The following is a 17,784-nucleotide window of genomic DNA, read 5'->3' on the forward strand; positions in this document are numbered from 1 at the left end:
CTGATATCAATCTGGCAATTCCCTTCATATTATTTCTGACGACTGTATTTGGCAGGTTATGTACTTCTACAAAATAACTGAATATGTTCAAATAAATGTTTTATTGATATTGTAAAACAATTGAGATTGGAACATGAACATCGATATAAACACACAGTCAAACAACATACACACATATTAATGTGTGTACCCACTGGGCAGACGTCTAGTTTTAACACCTAGTTTTGATTTACTATTGGTTGAGTTGTCAGCAAATGTGAATTCAACGTGAAATCAACAAAGCATTTCATCATCGGATTTAGGTTAAAAGTTTGGTGAAAACAATATTAAATTCCCTTTGGTTGATGACTTTTGTAAATCCAATCAGTTTTCCATGTTGATTCAACTTCCCATAAATTGTTTTAAATGTTTTATTACGTGGAAACAACGTTGATTCAACCAGTTTTTGCCCAGTGGGTATCCACACGTGCACACACACATCCCCCAACCCTTCACTGTGTCTTAAACCCCAACACACATTATTCACACATTCAAATATTTGAATTGGAATTGTTGGACTCCAAAATAACTTATTCTTACCCATGGACATTAATACCATTAAAGTATTATATCTTATACTGAATTGTCATAAGTCTTTGTGGCTGTTCACAATTCGCCTGTAATTTATAACATTGTTTTCGTCTACATACAGTATACATTATTTGGGTGATGCTTTTTACTCAAAGCAACAAAAACATACTGTTGTTTAGAGGCTTGTTGGGGGCTCTCGGAGCAAGCATTTAGTTAGCTTTGAGCTTTAATAGGTTCTGCATAAAAGACTCCAGCCCAACTTAGAAAAGGCTTTAGCCTTCTTTAGCCTATACTTGCATGAGAAGAGACATCAACTCTCCTTAACTGGCATGGTCTTAAAGTTAGATAGCATGGTTCCGTCTGCACTGTCGGTGGAGGGACTAGTGCTGTGTAGGAATAACACCACCTGTCAGAAGACAATGCCTCAACTGTCTCGCTAAAATTTTGCCGTTCTCTGCAGATTGGCGAATACGGGGGGTAATAATGGCTTCTGCACCAACACAGGGAAGTAAAAAGGTAGAATTGGGAGATTAACACTTCACAATCACACTATAATTATTGTTATCCAGCATTGAATCAATGAGATTTCACGGTTTGCTCTGAGCTTGTTGTTTCGCTCTCTCCCTCTGTTGTGGTTCCACCCCTCCCCAGAGTGATGTCACTGACTGACACGGTCAGGCTATCCCATACCTATGACATCATCACTTCCAGTCCTTCTTTCAGTCCCTCTCCCTCTCCTCATCCAGTGGGTGGGTCTGCCTGTGCTCCCAAACACGCACTGCTCCGTCCCACTGTGAAGAAAAAATTAAGATTGAGGGAGAGAAATAGAGAAAAATAAAGAGGGAAGTGTGAATTAGAGGGAGGAAAAGGAACAATATGTTAAATGACAGGAAAGATAAGAGAACTTACATGCACATTGATTTAATGAGATAGGTATTCTGAATGGTCTAAATTAACTTCCTGAATTGACGCCAGCCCCTCAGTGGAGTGGAGCAGAGCCAGCTAGAGACTTACGGAGCTGCTGATGATGTTGTCCTGGTAGGGATGCCAGCTGACGTCCCTCACACACGCGTCATGCTCAGAGAGTCTGGTCACCACGCTGCCCGTCAGCACGTCATAGACTGGACACAAACAGTCCGTTATACCCCTTTACAATGCTTTTGACTCCCTCTAGCACACGTGTTAGCAAACACACAGTCACACACACAAAATGTCTCTCTCCCACAGATACAGACCAACATACGTACACACTTTACATTCTACATAAACAGAATCAAACTATATTTCTCTCTTCAACACACACACATCCACACCCAGGCATAGTGACCCACCGATGATCTTCCCAGTGGAGCAGCCGGTGTAGATGAACCTCTGTCCGGTGGTGAACTCCGGGGAGAAACGGCAGCGTATGAGTGTGTGCAGAACGCCGTGACCCCTGTAGGTCATCACCGAGGTGTCGCCGGTCAGCTTGTGTCTCTTCAGGGCTGGGAGGACAGGCGAATAGAAGCACAGCAGGCAAACGACAGGTCAGTCAACACCGCCTTCTATTTACACAGTCAAATACAGCTGCCTTATGGCCAAATATTTACAAATAGGACATGTAGTAGAGGATGAATGCTCAAAAGATACTGTAGGCAATGTTTCCTCGGCACTGAGCAGATTTTCAGGTCTTCCAGCGCGTGTTTACTGTGAACACTGAGGCTGTACCTGCTTTAAGTTACTGTTAACAGTGGCCACGTAGGCTACTGTGGCTATTTGATCATAATGTAGGCCTACCAGAGTGGACTACCATCAAAAACAAATGGAGAAAATGCATCTCATAACATTTTAACAAGGAAATAGCTGTTCTATCATTCAGCCTACAGTAGCAGCCTGCGTGTGGTTTTCAATGTAGGCCTACATTCCATGAGACTTTTGAAAACAACATGCAGGGCTTGACATTAACCTGTTTATCCACTTGTTCTTCAGACGAGGAGGTGACTGATAATGTTGTGTTGTTTGACGCAGGAAACCACTTTACTAAATAAAATGCATTATTATTCCCATACCATTATTACAGAGAATCAGACAAATTATGCTACCCTCTGCATATTGGCTACTTAGCTTTTTCAAGCCTGTCTCAAAATACAACACTGCCCCTTTAAGACAAACAAAAAAGCTGTTCACCTGGCTCGCTTTTCAAAGGTGTCTAGAAATACACGTTTTGTCCTCTCGTAGGAAGCAATCACTCCCCTATTGCTGACCACAAATAATCTATAACTGGGCTAATAACTCACTAACTTGCAAAGGATAACAACAAAATGTGCACGTGGCTACATGCAGCTCTCGCTTTGATCTCAAAACAAGTGCATCTACTCACGACCGCTCATGCTGTAAACACAGTACAGTTAAACGTAAAATGGCACAGATCCATATATGGCAATGGACTATTTGCATATAGGCCTACTGCAGCTCAGATTTTTATGCCGCACCGGTCTGAGTCATATGTGTCAATGCAATAGAATCCTACTCCGATGCGTTCTGCATTTCTTGCATAGATAATTTTGTTTCGGGATGTTGCATTGTAAATAGCTAATATTGCGTTGATTCGATCACAATTACCACAGCAAAGGGAAACGTTGATAGTGTTAACAGGGAAAACTCTAGAACAGTGGTCACCAACCTTTTGAGTCAATATCACAGATTCAAAATGCAAGCCAAGATCAACCGCTCAGATTTGACTTAAAAAACATAAACCTATGCAACATTTACCAATTAAAATTAAAAGTACTGTAACAATGAGGTTTGTGCAGTAAGCTATTGGCCTAATACATTATCCCAGCATATTAGCTCTGCTTGAATTGCCCTGCCAATGCATTGATGTTTGTGCCATTATATTCAAACATTTATGGTAGGCTATATGATCACACCAGTAATAGATCTGTTGTTGAATTACTTATGAGGCACATCTGAGTGAGCATACATTTAAATAATTTGCTTTTTATTTTACTGGGCTGGTGGTGCCTGCATCTGATGGTCAGTATCAGCGGAGGGAGAGCAGAAATCTGAGGGTCCGCCTCTCAACATCCCTTCGCTCTCCCTGACCAAAAAGGGTCAGTCTTCCAGCTGGTGGCGCAACACGAGTCGCACTGCATTATTCCTGCCTCATGCACAAATTCATGTTGTTACTCCTATGAACAGAACGTGAAATATTCCTTGATATTAAAAAAGATCCTAGCCACTAATAATAACGCAAGCCTATAGATGCACTTCCCTAATAATTMATTACTGCTGCACTGCTTTTTTATAGAGCCGAGTGTAAATAGGAAGAAAGTGCATTTTATGTCTCATAAAAGTTTTGAATACAAAGTGTTGAGAGTGCTGAATAAGAACTTGAACTCACTCAAAAACAGCAGCTCTTTGCTGTATTCGTCTCTCTCTAGTCATGTTTTAAACGTTTTTAAATCTCACAGTAACAACTTTGCTGTAGCTTTCTTTTATGCCCGCTACGTTTCTGCAGACAATCTGACCAATCGACTAGGAATGCCTTGGAGATCGACCAGTCGATCGTGATCAACCGGTTAGTGACCACTGCTCTAGAAAATTGAGTGAAGTTCAAACTCTGTCTGTCTGTGGGCTGATATTTCTGCACGGCAGTCCCGGGGCTACTGCGCACACGCGCAACTTAGAGGGAACATTGACTGTAGGKRGGGRKGGGGGGGGGGGGGGGGGTGTATACAGTAGAGTATTGCGATATTATTTTTGACCATTTTATATCAATACTGTAACTCCAACTATCGCATTTCTTTACTTATTTTTGCTTGGTTAACGTTAGCTAGTGCTATTCACCTATAACTGCGCCAAAACGCTGGTATTTAGCACCTTATAGCATAGCGATAGAGGACTCCTGTGCCCAAAAACCTGTTATAGCATGGGCAGCGCCACGGAGGACTTTCACCATTTTCAAGTAGTCAACTGGGTGAGACTTTCTATAGGTTAAGGAAGGATCACATAATTCCCTCCAGGTCATCAGGAGGGATCAGCCAATGAATTATACTCGTGAGCAAACATTTCATAACTGCAGGTGGCAGTAAATCATCAACCTCGTCATTATACCTGTTCAAATAACACTCCATGTGGCAGTCTGCGCCCTTTCAGTTTGTTACCATCTCATAGAAGTAGTAGAAGAAAACGGACTACTTCAAAATGGAGATGGCCTCAATGGCGCTGCCCATGCTCTCACAGACACCATAATGGGACATCCACAATGTTGTGTCCTCTAATTATCTCTATGTCCTATAGATAGTTCTCCATCTTCTTTTTAAAGACGGAATCTGCAGTAGGGGGAAACAGTGCCACTGGCCGACTACCACCTTCATTTTTTGTTTTTGTTGCGGAGCTGAGGAGCGTTRTGCAGCATGGTAAAATAAATTACAGCACATATTGTGCTCTTCTATCGCACATGCAATGATGTTACTGCTGTTTGCACTAACACTGCCCTAACTCATCTGGACAAGAGGAATACCTATGTGAGAATGCTGTTCATCGACTACAGCTCAGCATTTAACACCATAGTACCCTCCAAACTCGTCATCAAGCTCGAGACCCTGGGTCTCGACCCCGCCCTGTGCAACTGGGTCCTGGACTTCCTGACGGGCTGCCCAAGGTGGTGAGGGTAGATAACATCTCCACCCCGCTGATCCTCAACACTGGGCTCTGGTCACTACACACCCGGGTTCGATCCCAGGCTGTGTCGCAGCCAACCGGGAGACCCATGAGGTGGCGCACAATTGGCCCAGCGTTGTCTGGGTTAGGGGAGGGTTTGGCTGGCCGGGATGTCCTTGTCTCATCATGCTCTAGCGACTCCACATGGCGGGCCGGGCGCATGCACACTGACTTCGGTCACCAGCTGTACAGCGTTTCCTCTGACACATTTATGCGGCTGGCTTCCGGGATAAGCGAGCAGTGTGTCAAGAAGCAGTGCGGCTTGGCAGGGTCGTGTTTCGGAGGACGCATGGCTCTCAACCTTCGCCTCTCCCGAGTGCTTATGGGAGTTGCASCGATGGGACAAGACTAAACTACCAATTGGATATCACAAAATTGGGATGAAAAGGGGGTAAAAAGTAAAAGAAAATATATATCAAACACACACAGAAGTTTACATACACCTTAGCCAAATACATTTAAACTCAGTTTTGCACAATTCCTGACATTTAATCCTAGTAAAAATTCCCTGTCTTAGGTCAGTTAGGATCACCACTTTATTTTAAGAATGTGAAATGTCAGAATAATAGTAGAGAGAATGATTTATTTCAACTTTTTTTCTTTCATCACATTCCCAGTGGGTCAGAAGTTTACATACGTTAAATTGTTTAACTTGGGTCAAACATTTCGGGTAGCCTTCCACAAGCTTCCAACAATAAGTTGGGTGAATTTTGGCCCATTCCTCCTCACAGAGCTGGTGTAACTGAGTCAGGTTTGTAGGCCTCCTTGTTTGCACACGCTTTTCCAGTTCTGCCCACTATTTTTCTAATGGGATTGAGGTCAGGGCTTTGTGATGGCCACTCCAATACCTTGACTTTGTTGTCCTTAAGCCATTTTGCCACAACTTTGGAAGTATGCTTGTGGTCATTGTCCATTTGGAAGACCCATTTGTGACCAAGCTTTAACTTCCTGACTGATGTCTTGAGATGTTGATTCAATATATCCACGTAATTTTCCTACCTCATGATGCCATCTATTTTCTGAAGTACACCTGTCCCTCCTGCAGCAAAGCACCCCCACAACATGATGCTGCCACCCCCGTGCTTCACGGTTGGGATGGTGTTCTTCGGCTTGCAAGCCTCCCCCTTTTTCCTCCAAACATAACAATGGTCATTATGGCCAAACAGCTCTATTTTTGTTTCGTCAGACCAGAGCATATTTCTCCAAAAGTACGATCTTTGTCCCCATGTGCAGTTGCAAACCGTAGTCTGGCTTTTTTATGGCGGTTTTGGAGCAGTGGCTTCTCCCTTGCTGAGCGGCCTTTTGGGTTATGTCGATATAGGACTCGTTTTACTGTGGATATAGATATTTTTCCACTGGTTTCCTCCAGCATCTTCACAAGGTCATTTTCTGCTGTTCTTGGATTGATTTGCATTTCTCGCACCAAAGTACGTTAATCTCGAGGAGACAGAACGCGTCTCCTTCCTGAGCGGTATGACGGCTGCGTGGTCCCATGGTGTTTATACTTGCGTACTATTGTTTGTACAGATGAATGTGGTACCATCAGGCGTTTGGAAATTGCTCACAAGGATGAACCAGACTTGTGGAGGTCTACACATGTTTTTCTGAGGTCTTGGCTGATTTCTTTTGATTTTCCCATGATGTCAAGCAAAGAGGCACTGAGTTTGAAGGTAGGCCTTGAAATACATCCACAGGTACACCTCCAATTGACGAAAATGAGGTCAATTAGCCTATCAGAAGCTTCTAAAGCCATGACATTTTCTGGAATTTTCCAAGCTGTTTAAAGGCACAGTCAACTTAGTGCATGTAAACTTCTGACCCACTAGAATTGTGATACAGTGAATAAGTGAAATAATCTGTCTAAACAATTGTTGGAAAAATTACGTGTGTCATGCACAAAGTAGATGTCCTAACTGACTTGCCAAAACTATAGTTTGTTAACAAGAAATTTGCGGAATGTTTGAAAAAAATTGTTTTAATGACTCCAACCTAAGTGTATGTAAACTTCCGACTTCAACTGTGTAATAAATAGAAAAAAATGTTTGGATCCATTTAATCATGTATACTTGCATAGTACCTTATGATTGAAGATTGCAATTGGAGTGGCCCACTTGCTAATCTAATGTGCAAGCTAGAAGAAGAACCAGTAATGTATAACAACCTTTCTGCCTCAAACGTCCCTAACACCCTGACCCCCTTCCCCAGGCCTCTCACCTCTCTGGGGCACCTGCTGCCAGCGGTAGTCCCAGTTCTGCTGGGTAACGGCCAGCCGCGAGGCCGCCAGGCCCTCCTTGGGGGAGAACTTCCTCACGTCCCACAGCTTGATGGACTGGTCCTTGGAGTTACTGATCAGATAACGTGCATCGCCCTGCCATATGGAGAGGGCAGAATAATGATGGATGTGTATCTTCCTGACAGAAATAGTTGTCCCTGCGGGTGATTTGTGCAGTCAACGGACACACAGAAGATGTCGTTACCACAGAATGAGGGTAAAAATACTAATAATACATCCTTCCTCACTGATCGAAACCCTTTCTGATTGGTGAAACAGCACTGCATAGCTTTGACCTGTCCAGTTGTGTATAAAAAATACATTTGACCATGTACAGTGCCTTCAGAAAGTATTCATACCCCTCGACTTATTCCACATTTTGTTGTGTTACAGCCTGAAATCAAAATGGATTCAATATTTTTTTCTCTCTCACCTATCTACACACAATACCCCATAATGACATGTTTTTAGAAATGTTTTTTTGAAGTACAGAAATGTCTAATTTACACATACAGTACCAGTCAAAAGTTGACACCTACTCATTCAAGGGTTTTTCTAAATTTTTCACTATTAACTACTGTGTAGGATGACAACTTTTCATTCTCTCAACCAGCTTCATGAGGAATGCTTTTCCAACTGTCTTGAAGAGTTCCCACACACGCTGAGCACTTGTTGGCTGCTTTTCCTTCACTCCGCAGGTCAACTCCTCCCAAACCATCTCAATTGGGTGGAGTTCGGGTGATTGTGGAGGCCAGGTCATCTGATGCAGCACTCCATCACTCTCCTAGCCCTTATACAGCCTGGAGGTGTGTTTTGGGTCATTGTCCTGTTGAAAAACAAATGATCGTCCCACTAAGCACAAACCAGATGGGATGGTGTATCGCTGCAGAATGTTGTGGTAGCCATGCTGGTTAAGTGTGCCTTGAAATCTAAATACACTGCTCAAAAAAATAAAGGCAACATTAAAATAACACATCCTAGATCTGAATGAATGAAATATTCTTATTAAAWACTTTTTTCTTTACATAGTTGAATGTGCTGACAACAAAATCACACAAAAATTATCAATTGAAATCAAATTTATCAACCCATGGAGGTCTGGATTTAGAGTCACACTCAAAATTAATGGAAAACCACCACTACAGGCTGATCCAACTTTGATGTAGTGTCCTTAAAACAAGTCAAAATGAGGCTCAGTAGTGTGTGTGCCTCCACGTGCCTGTATGACTCCCTACAACGCCTGGGCATGCTCCTGATTCAGGTGGCGGATGGTCTCCTGAGGGATCTCCTCCCAGACCTGGACTAAAGCATCCGCCAACTCCTGGACAGTCTTGTTTCAACGTGGCGTTGGTGGATGGAGCGAGACATGATGTCCCAGATGTGCTCAATTGGATTCAGGTCTGGGGAACGGCCGGGCCAGTCCATAGCATCAATGCCTTCCTCTTGCAGGAACTGCTGACACACTCCAGCCACATGAGGTCTAGCATTGTCTTGCATTAGGAGGAACCCAGGCCAACCGCACCAGCAATTTGTCTCACAAGGGTCTGAGGATCTCATCTCGGTACCTAATGGCAGTCAGGCTACCTCTCGGAGCACATGGAGGGCTGTGTCAGCCCCCCAAAGAAATGCCACCCCAACCATGACTGACCCACCGCCAAACCGGTCATGCTGGAGGATGTTGCAGGCAGCAGAACGTTCTCCACGCGTCTCCAGACTCTGTCACATGTGCTCAGTGTGAACCTGCTTTCATCTGTGAAGACACAGGACGCCAGTGGCGAATTTGCCAAGCTTGGTGTTCTCTGGAAAATGTCAAACGTCCTGCACGGTGTTGGGCTGTAAGCACAACCACCACCTGTGGACGTCGGCCCTCATACCACCCTCATGGAGTCTGTTTCTGACCATTTGAGCAGACATGCACATTTGTGGCCTGCTGGAGTCATTTTCAGGGCTCTGGCAGTGCTCCTCCTTGCACAAAGGCAGGAGCGTGTCCTGCTGCTAGGTTGTTGCCCTCCTACGGCCTCCTCCACGTCTCCTGATGTACTGGCCTGTCTCCTGTAGCGCTTCCATGCTCTGGACACTACGATGACAGACACAGCAAACTTTCTTGCCACAGCTCGCATTGATGTGCCATCCTGGATGAGCTGCACTACCTGAGCCACTTGTGTGGGTTGAGACTCCGTCTCATGCTACCACTAGAGTGAAAGCACCGCCAGCATTCAAAAGTGACCAAAACTCAGCCAGGAAGCATAGGAATCGAGAAGTGGTCTGTGGTCACCACCTGCAGAACCACTCCTTTATTGGTGTCTTGCTAATTGCCTATAATTCCACCTGTTGTCTATTCCATTTGCACAACAGCATGTGAAATTTATTGTCAATCTGTGTTGCTTCCTAAGTGGACAGTTTGATTTCACAGAAGTGTGATTGACTTGGAGTTACATTGTATTGTTTAAGTGTTTCTCTTATTTTTTTGAGCAGTGTATATCACAGACAGTGTCACCATCACACCTCTCCTCCATATTTCACGGTGGGAACCACACATGCAGAGATCATTCTTTCACCTACTCTGTGGCTCACAAAAACACAGCAGTTGGAACTCTGGGTCTTCCTTTCCAGTGGGGTCCTCATGAGAGCCAGTTTCCTCATAACACTTGAGGTTTTTGCGACTGCACTTTAAGAAACTTTCAAAGTTCTTGAAATGTTCCGTATTGACTGACCTTCATGTCTTTAAGTAATGGACTGTCGTTTCTCTTTGTTATTTAAGCTGTTCTTGCCATTAAATGGACTTGGTATTTTACCAAATAGGGCTATCTTCTGTATACCACCCCTACCTTGTCACAACACAACTGACTGGCTCAAACACATTAAGAAGGAAAGAAATTCCATAAATTAACTTAAGGCAACCTGTTTATTGAAATGCATTCCAGTGACTACCTCATGAAGCTGGTTGAGAGAATGCCAAGATCAAAGCTGCCATCAAGCAAAGGTGTCTACTTTGACGAATCTCAAATATATCTATTTTTTTGGTTACTACATGATTCCATGTGTTATTTCATTGTTTTTGATCTTCACTATTATTTCTACAATGTAGAAAATAGTACAAGAAAAGAAAAACCCTGGAATGATTAGGTGTGTCCAAACTTTTGACTGGTACTGTAAGATTCACACCTTTTGCTACGACACTCCAAATTGAGCTCCGTGTCATCAAATTTCCTTTGATCATCGTTGAGGTGTCACTACAACTTGATTGGAGTACACCTGCCAAAATTAAATTGTTTGGACATGATTTAGAAATTAACAACTGTCTATTTATAAGGTCCCACAGTTGACAGTGCATGTCAGAGCAGAAACGATGAAGTCCAAGGAAATGTCCGTAGATCTCCTACATAGAATTGTGAATTGACTTTTCAGCAGCAGGGACTGGGTGATTGGTAAGGATAGAGGGAACAATGAATGGAGCCAAATACAGGCAAACCCTTGATGAGAACCTGCTTCAGAATGCAAACGGCCTTGGACTGGGGCAAAGATTTACATTCCAACAGGACAATGACCCCAAGCATACAGCCAAACCAACGCTGGAAAGGCTTCAGAACAAAATTGTTAAAGTCCTTGAGTGGCCCAGCCAAAGCCCAGACTTGAATCCCATTGAAAATCTGTGAAAAGACTTGAAGATTGCTGTTCACTTCCATTCCCCATCTAACTTAACAGATCTTTAGAAAGAATGGGAGAAAATCCCAAATCCAGATTTGCAAAGCTGATACAGACACCAAAGACGACTCAAAGCTTTAAATCGCTGCCAAAGGTGCTTTTGCAAAGTATTGACTCAGGGGTGTGAACATGTATGTAAATTAGATATTGCTGTAATTCATTTTTTATACATTTAGAAAAACATGTTTTCACTTTCTCATTATGGGGTATTGTGTGTAGATGAGGAAAAGAATGTAATCCGTGTTGAATTCAGGCTGTAACAACAAAATGTGGAATAAGTCAAGGGGTATGAATACTTTCTGTGGGCACTGAACGTACTCAAATAGTGCTTTGATATGGATGATTACATACATTGTATCCTAATGTGTAGAGGGTGATTACAAATGCTGGACACATACACACGCAGCTAGTGTTTTTTCTATTACCTTGCTGTGTATGAAGGTGATGCCGTCTCTGTGTCCAGACAGCTGGCCCACGGGCTGGGGTCTGTCCTCCCGCAGCGTCCGCCTGTCCCACACCTTGCAGAGCGCGTCGTCGCTGCCCGAGAACAGCAGCTGGGACGAGCTGTCAGCAAAAGCCACCGCGTTTACGTCATCCTCGTGAGCATCAATCTAAGGAGAAGGGGAGGAGGGAAGAGGAGAGGGGGGGATAAAGTGTGTAAAAGAGTGAGGAGGAAAGAGATAGCAGAGGTCAACACAGTGAGGTGGGTTGTGATATACACAGAGGGCTTCCAAGATAAGAGGGACGCTCTGTATCGTCAGCAAGGCGATAGTGTGAAGCTTGGTGGGCAGACAGAGGGTGACTAAATACTCGCAGTGCCAATGTCAACAGCAACAGCAAATATGGTCTATAAGCACAGACACAGACCTTAAGGGTTCTCCTATTCTGTTCACGATCAAAGACGTAGAGGCAGCCATCATTTGCTCTGTGAAGAAAATAAAGAAACGGAGAGTGAGATATGCACTGTAGGCTATTAAACATGTCCCTAACCAACTAAAAAATATTAGAAATTGATCTGAAAATGTAAAATTGGGATGAAGAAATTGTGTGCACCAACCCTCCAAGGATCTCTTTTCCGTCTGTGGAGGCAGCCAGAGAGAAGACACAGAACCTCCTCTCGTCTGGGCTAAGAGGGAAGAACAGAACATTAACCAGCCTCCTCCACTGAGACATCACCAATTATGGAACATCCTCGACAATCCATGGAAAAAATTGGCCTAAAATGGTGCTGCTCTCAAAAAGTTGAATCCTAGCTTCAGAGAAACATGCGCGTAGCTCAAAGTTCAGTGCAAGTGTAGCCTCACGAGCTACCCTGATTCAGTGAACCCCTTTTACACTAATTCATATAATTTAAGTAAACGTTGAAGTTACAAAGAAGTTAGGATTTCTCCCAAACAGCAGGAAAAAAGTGGAAAAATCACATAAATGGAGTCACTCGGCTTTTCATGTAATATATCATGAACTCATATAATTTAAATGGTTCCTGTTGCTCCATTATAGTGGCACACAAAATGAACAATGGCCGGTTGAAATGATAGCAAGTTCCAAGGTCAGGCATCCTTGTGAATGAAGAGGATTGTAGGTAGAACAGTTTATTACCTGATTGGTTAAGCTATGAGTACTATGAGGGGAAACACTAACTTGAGGTCCAGGGCGGTATGGGTTTCACTGTCTCCATCTACACTGCAGACATGAACTAGAGGGGTACAAGAGAGCACACATCAGTACAAAATACACCCCAGTGACATCATGACAAGAAGCCCAAAATAGATATATTCTGGTGAAGATCGTGATGGCAAAAAACATCCGTTTTAATGTTTAGAAATAACTGATTTCAAAATGAGTTAGAGTTGAGTTCTTTTATATTATATCGACATAGCTGTGATTACCGACTACGCCTCGTCTCATGTTGGTTGAAGCGCCGTCCTTCCACCTCACTATCTTCAAAATAAGTTATAATCCTACCCATTCCTTCATCTATGGTAAGGTCAGGGTGACTAAAATAGCAGCACCCCCCAGTGTGGGTGGTATCTTCGCTCTGGTGGCCTAGCCTTACTGTAATCAGACCAGCTGGAGTAGAGCACGTTGTGGGAGTCGGGGGTGAAGCATACGTCCAGCACGCTCCAGCCGACGTCCCTGGCCTTCACAGTCTGCTTCAGGTTAAAGCGCCCGCTACTGGTGTCATACAAACGGATGTTCTGGTCTAGGAAAGCCAGGAAAGGGATGCATGTTTTAGAAATCAGTGGTCACTACAAATAAAAATGTGACATTGTTTTAATATCCATTTTGTAAATGTACATGTAAACACAGTGCTTTAGAACTAAAGGAATTTCAATAATTTCCCCAGTCTACTGTAACGGTTGTGTTCACGTCCTTACCTTGGCAGGCAGAGAGGAACATGTTGCCATCATCACTGTACACACCACAGAACGCTTTCTGCTGGTATGTGTCCTTGTGTGTCACATGATTGGGCAGGAAACTGAGGAGAAGTGCAAACGGAACACCAATGGATTTCAGCAACAACAGGCAACTCATCTGTCAACATTCAGGTCAATGGTCAGATAAATAAGGCTTTATTCATTACAACTTTTAAGTGGAACAATTCATAACACATCCCCTTTCACTTGTTTCTGCAATGAGTTTACGGTGCTTAGTTTTAGTGTGTGGATGTGAGGCGTTTTGGTCATACTCACTGTGAGCGAATGCGACTACACTCTCCGTGAGAAAAACTGGAGCCTCGACATCGGCCTTGTTCCCTCTGAGAGAGTAACACAAATCAGAATCACCCTCTAGACCTGAGGAACTCAGTAGACCCAACATGCTTGCCCAACAATGCTTGCCCTCACCTCTGTTAGCATGTGGGTGAAGCTTTGCCTGCCTTTCAAGTCAGATGAGGCCGTGGTCAAGAGGATCTGAGTCCGGATTTCACTCCGGTCCAACTCCTGAGTGTCTGGCTGGGAATCCACTGACAAGACACAGGAGCAGTGAGCAAGAGACCAGTGAGGCATGCAAGTAGATATACATGTGTAAACACACTTGTGTAACAAAAATGCCAATACCTTTTATTTTAACTGTGGTGTCAAGTGCATTGGAATATCTATACGAATAGCACTATATCAGATAGAAGGAATAGCATTATGTTTTTTGGTCATTTTTCATCCATTGCTTGCACACAAAGTAAAAAGTAGGATTAAATGTGACTAGTGCACTCAATGAAACCCAGCTTGGTTTACCGGGAGGGTTGTAACGGTCTCCTAGACGCCCCTCCCAGGCCCCATCGCTGTCCTCGTCAGAGTCCGAATACGACTGGACGAGCTGCAGGCCTGTTGCTCCACTCCCATGGACCAGCCTCACCTGGCCCCTTCATGTACACACAAAGATGAGGAGAGGGATGGGGAAACACTTGTGCTCATTGACATGAACTAGGACTAGGCTACACATAGGACACAAGTCCAGAGGAGAAAGCACTCTATTCTGCATTGGCATGATTTCCTTATGAGTGCCATGATAAAAAAATAAACCTCTGCTGAGAAGCAATAATGTGAGTTTGTGTTGAGTATTTGTTTTAAACTTGGAGCAGAGTGAACTTCTTTAGTGCTAGGTCTACTCTTTGGCTACTGTACAGGCTATGGTCAGACTGTCTCCCAGTCCCAGCTTCCACTTACCTCCTCAATAGGTAAGCCAGCACTTGAGCTAAATCGACGTCCTCCTCTGCTGTTGACTGCCTGTCACCCTGCTGCCCCTCAGCCGATCTGCGACTTCTACTGCTGTTACTGTTATTACTGCTGCTGCTCTGGTTGGATTCCGCTTCAGACTGGTCAGGGTTGCCACTGGAGCCCCGACCGCCGGACATCCCAGAACTAGACTGAGAGCCCATATACTGAGAGCCTGCCAGGGAAGTCAATGATGTTGTCTATGAGAAGTGAATAATGATGACAAATGCTTTAAAGGCACAGTGAAAAACGTGATTTCCTGTGTTTTATATATTTCCCACACTAAGACGAAATCTCTCCGCCATTGCCTTGTTGCAAAAATTCTGATAGTACGAGGATTCCATACACTATACTTGTTTTGTAACATAAACTGCAATTATTCGAACTATCTAACACTGTGAAATATATTTTCCATAAATAAAAATATTGTTTTTTTCATCTGTTTGAAGCTGGTGTACAAAACCGAAAATAAAAGACGCAAAAACTAAACTTAAGAACGGGAAGCATAGAAATAGCGTACATAAGACAGAGCTACCGCTTCTTAGACTTGCTTCCAATGAGAATGACAGATTGAGCCTTCCGAGTTGGACAGCGGTCTAAGGCGCAGTGCTAAAGTAGTCACTACAGATCCGGGTTCGATACCGGGCTGTGTCGTAGCCGGCCGCGACCGGAAGACCCATGAGGCGGCACATAATTGGCCCAGCGTCATCCGGGTTAGGGGAGGGTTGGCCGGCTGGGATGTCCTTGTCCCATCTCACTTTAGCAACTCCTTGCGGCTGCCGGGCGCAAACACGCTGACTTCGGTCGCCAGCTTTACGGCGTTTCCTCCGACACATTGGTTGGGCTGGCTTTCAGGTTAAGCGATCAGTGTGATTCGGAGGACGCATGGCTCTCGACCTTCTCCTCTCCCAAGTCCGTACGGGAGTTGCAGTGATGGGACAAGAATGTAACTACCAATTGGATATCACAAAATTGGTGAGAAAAAGGGTTAAAACTACCCCCCAGGCCCCCCGGGTGGCGCAGTGGTCTAAGGCACTGCATCGCAGTGCTAGCTGTGCCACGGGAGATTGGGGTGGCTCACAATTGGCCCAGCGTCGTCCGGGTTAGGGAGGGTTTGGCCGGCAGGGATATCCTTGTCTCATCACGCACTAGCGACTCCTGTGGCGGGCCGGGCGCAGTGCACGCTGACCAGGTCACCAGGTGTACGGTGCTTCCTCCGACACATTGGTGCAGCTGGCTTCCGGGTTGGATGTGCATTGTGTCAAGAAGCAGTGCGGCTTGGTTGGGTTGTGTTTCGGAGGACACATGGCTCTCGACCTTCGCCTCTCCCGAGTCCGTACGGGAGTTGCAGCGATAAGACAAGACTAACTACTACCAATTGGATACCACGAAATTGGGGAGAAAAAAGGGTACAAAAAAATAACTGCCCCCCCCAGAAATTTGAATGACAGATCTATAACACATTTCTATGTGAATTTGGTAGGGTCGCCAAAAAGTTACATATTACAGCTGTAAGCCTGGAGGCAAATAAAACATATGTTTGCCATTCAGAGGGTGAACTGGCAAGACAAAAGATTTAAGTGCCTTTGAACGGTTTGAGTGTATCAAGAACTCCAACGCTGCGCGAAAAAAAGGCGGTGCAACTCAATACTAGGAAGTTTTTCSTAATGTTTTGTACACTCAGTGTATATGGCTCTGATGCTTGCTAATTCCCCATAGAGGATGTCATCCTCCTAAGGAGAATGAACTGGCAAATCAGCTGTCTACTCGCATAAATATTTTTCAAGACATAAAACCACACCATTCCAACACAGAAAAGCTGCTTATTAACATAGTTCCTTAAATGTACAATATGCAGAAATCGCTCCGCCATTTGCTGGTTTTTAAAATTCTAATAGTTCATCTAATTTCAGTTTAAGTGACAAAACAAGTAACGTTAACGTTGATGTCGACAAATATTGTCAAAACCGCTGTGAAATAGCTTTTCAATGTGAATTTGGTCGTGTCGCCCCAAAAAGTTACATATAGCTGCTTTAATTAACATTTTGGGGAAGGTAAACTATTTAACTCATGTTGTAATTAATTATAAGTAATATTTCATAACAATCTGGAAACACAGGATAGTTAACGTTACTTTAACAAAATCTGTTCACCTGTATGGGTGAGCTGCCTGACGTGTAAGAGATTGACCGTGTCTTCTTGACACAGACATACAACTACTATCAAAGACTTAGCTAGCTAAGAAAATGTAGTGGCAAAAATCATCAAGCGACTTGCTCTAACGTTCGTTACAAAAAACGAGCTAACCATCGCATGAATTGTCTGACTAGCTAGCTAGTTAGCTAATACAGCTAGCCTAGCCTAAAGATACCTACACTGTTCTAAGTATAAGGTTACACGCGCTTGACAGTTATTTGTTGCTGTATATTAAGCAAAATAACTTGCCAATTATGTTGTCACGAGTCCGTTTAAGAAAACGTTTTTTATCTGTGGATGATACGCCGTTTTCGCTGCGATGTTTTCAAGATAATACCAGACCGAAGTTGCGAAGTCCGTGATGCGCCATGTTGTTTACAACATAGAAACTCATTATTTTTTCTATGGTTTACAATACTGGAGCAACCTGCGCGAGAGCCCCAGCCCTTTTGGTGTCACATGACCTACTCCCGCGAGAACAAGCTACCAAGTCAGTCAATTTGTGCCAGTGCAAATTGACAAGACATGTTGAAACTTGGATGTGTAGAAAATTCACCTCGTGCCTACTCTACACATGGATGACATTCTCCGCAGGAAAACTCTGAAATGAGGACATCCATAAAA

At 43.9% G+C, this 17,784-nt stretch overlaps 1 protein-coding gene across 4 annotated transcripts; it reads right to left on the reverse strand.

The window, feature by feature from the left end:
- Positions 1-82: 82 nt before the first annotated feature.
- On the reverse strand, positions 83-17,568 carry LOC111953273 (DDB1- and CUL4-associated factor 11). 4 transcript variants are annotated; one of them, XM_023972439.1, is made up of 15 exons: positions 17,410-17,568; positions 14,917-15,139; positions 14,485-14,612; positions 14,098-14,216; positions 13,945-14,009; positions 13,630-13,730; positions 13,308-13,454; positions 12,893-12,947; positions 12,309-12,377; positions 12,119-12,176; positions 11,677-11,862; positions 7,489-7,642; positions 1,902-2,054; positions 1,585-1,691; positions 83-1,361 (listed from the first exon to the last, which is right to left on the reverse strand). In XM_023972439.1, exons 2-15 carry the CDS (start codon positions 15,126-15,128, stop codon positions 1,290-1,292), a joined length of 1,626 nt encoding a protein of 541 aa, XP_023828207.1. In that variant the 5' UTR covers positions 15,129-15,139; positions 17,410-17,568; the 3' UTR covers positions 83-1,289. The 4 variants fall into 4 exon arrangements, with proteins under 4 accessions (XP_023828207.1, XP_023828210.1, XP_023828208.1 ...); XM_023972442.2 differs by having other exon boundaries at positions 14,917-15,164; XM_023972440.1 differs by having other exon boundaries at positions 17,118-17,568.
- Between the last annotated feature and the right edge of the window lie 216 nt (positions 17,569-17,784).

Source organism: Salvelinus sp. IW2-2015, linkage group LG27 (assembly GCF_002910315.2).
Source record: "Salvelinus sp. IW2-2015 linkage group LG27, ASM291031v2, whole genome shotgun sequence".
NCBI classification, from domain to species: Eukaryota; Metazoa; Chordata; class Actinopteri; order Salmoniformes; family Salmonidae; genus Salvelinus; species Salvelinus sp. IW2-2015.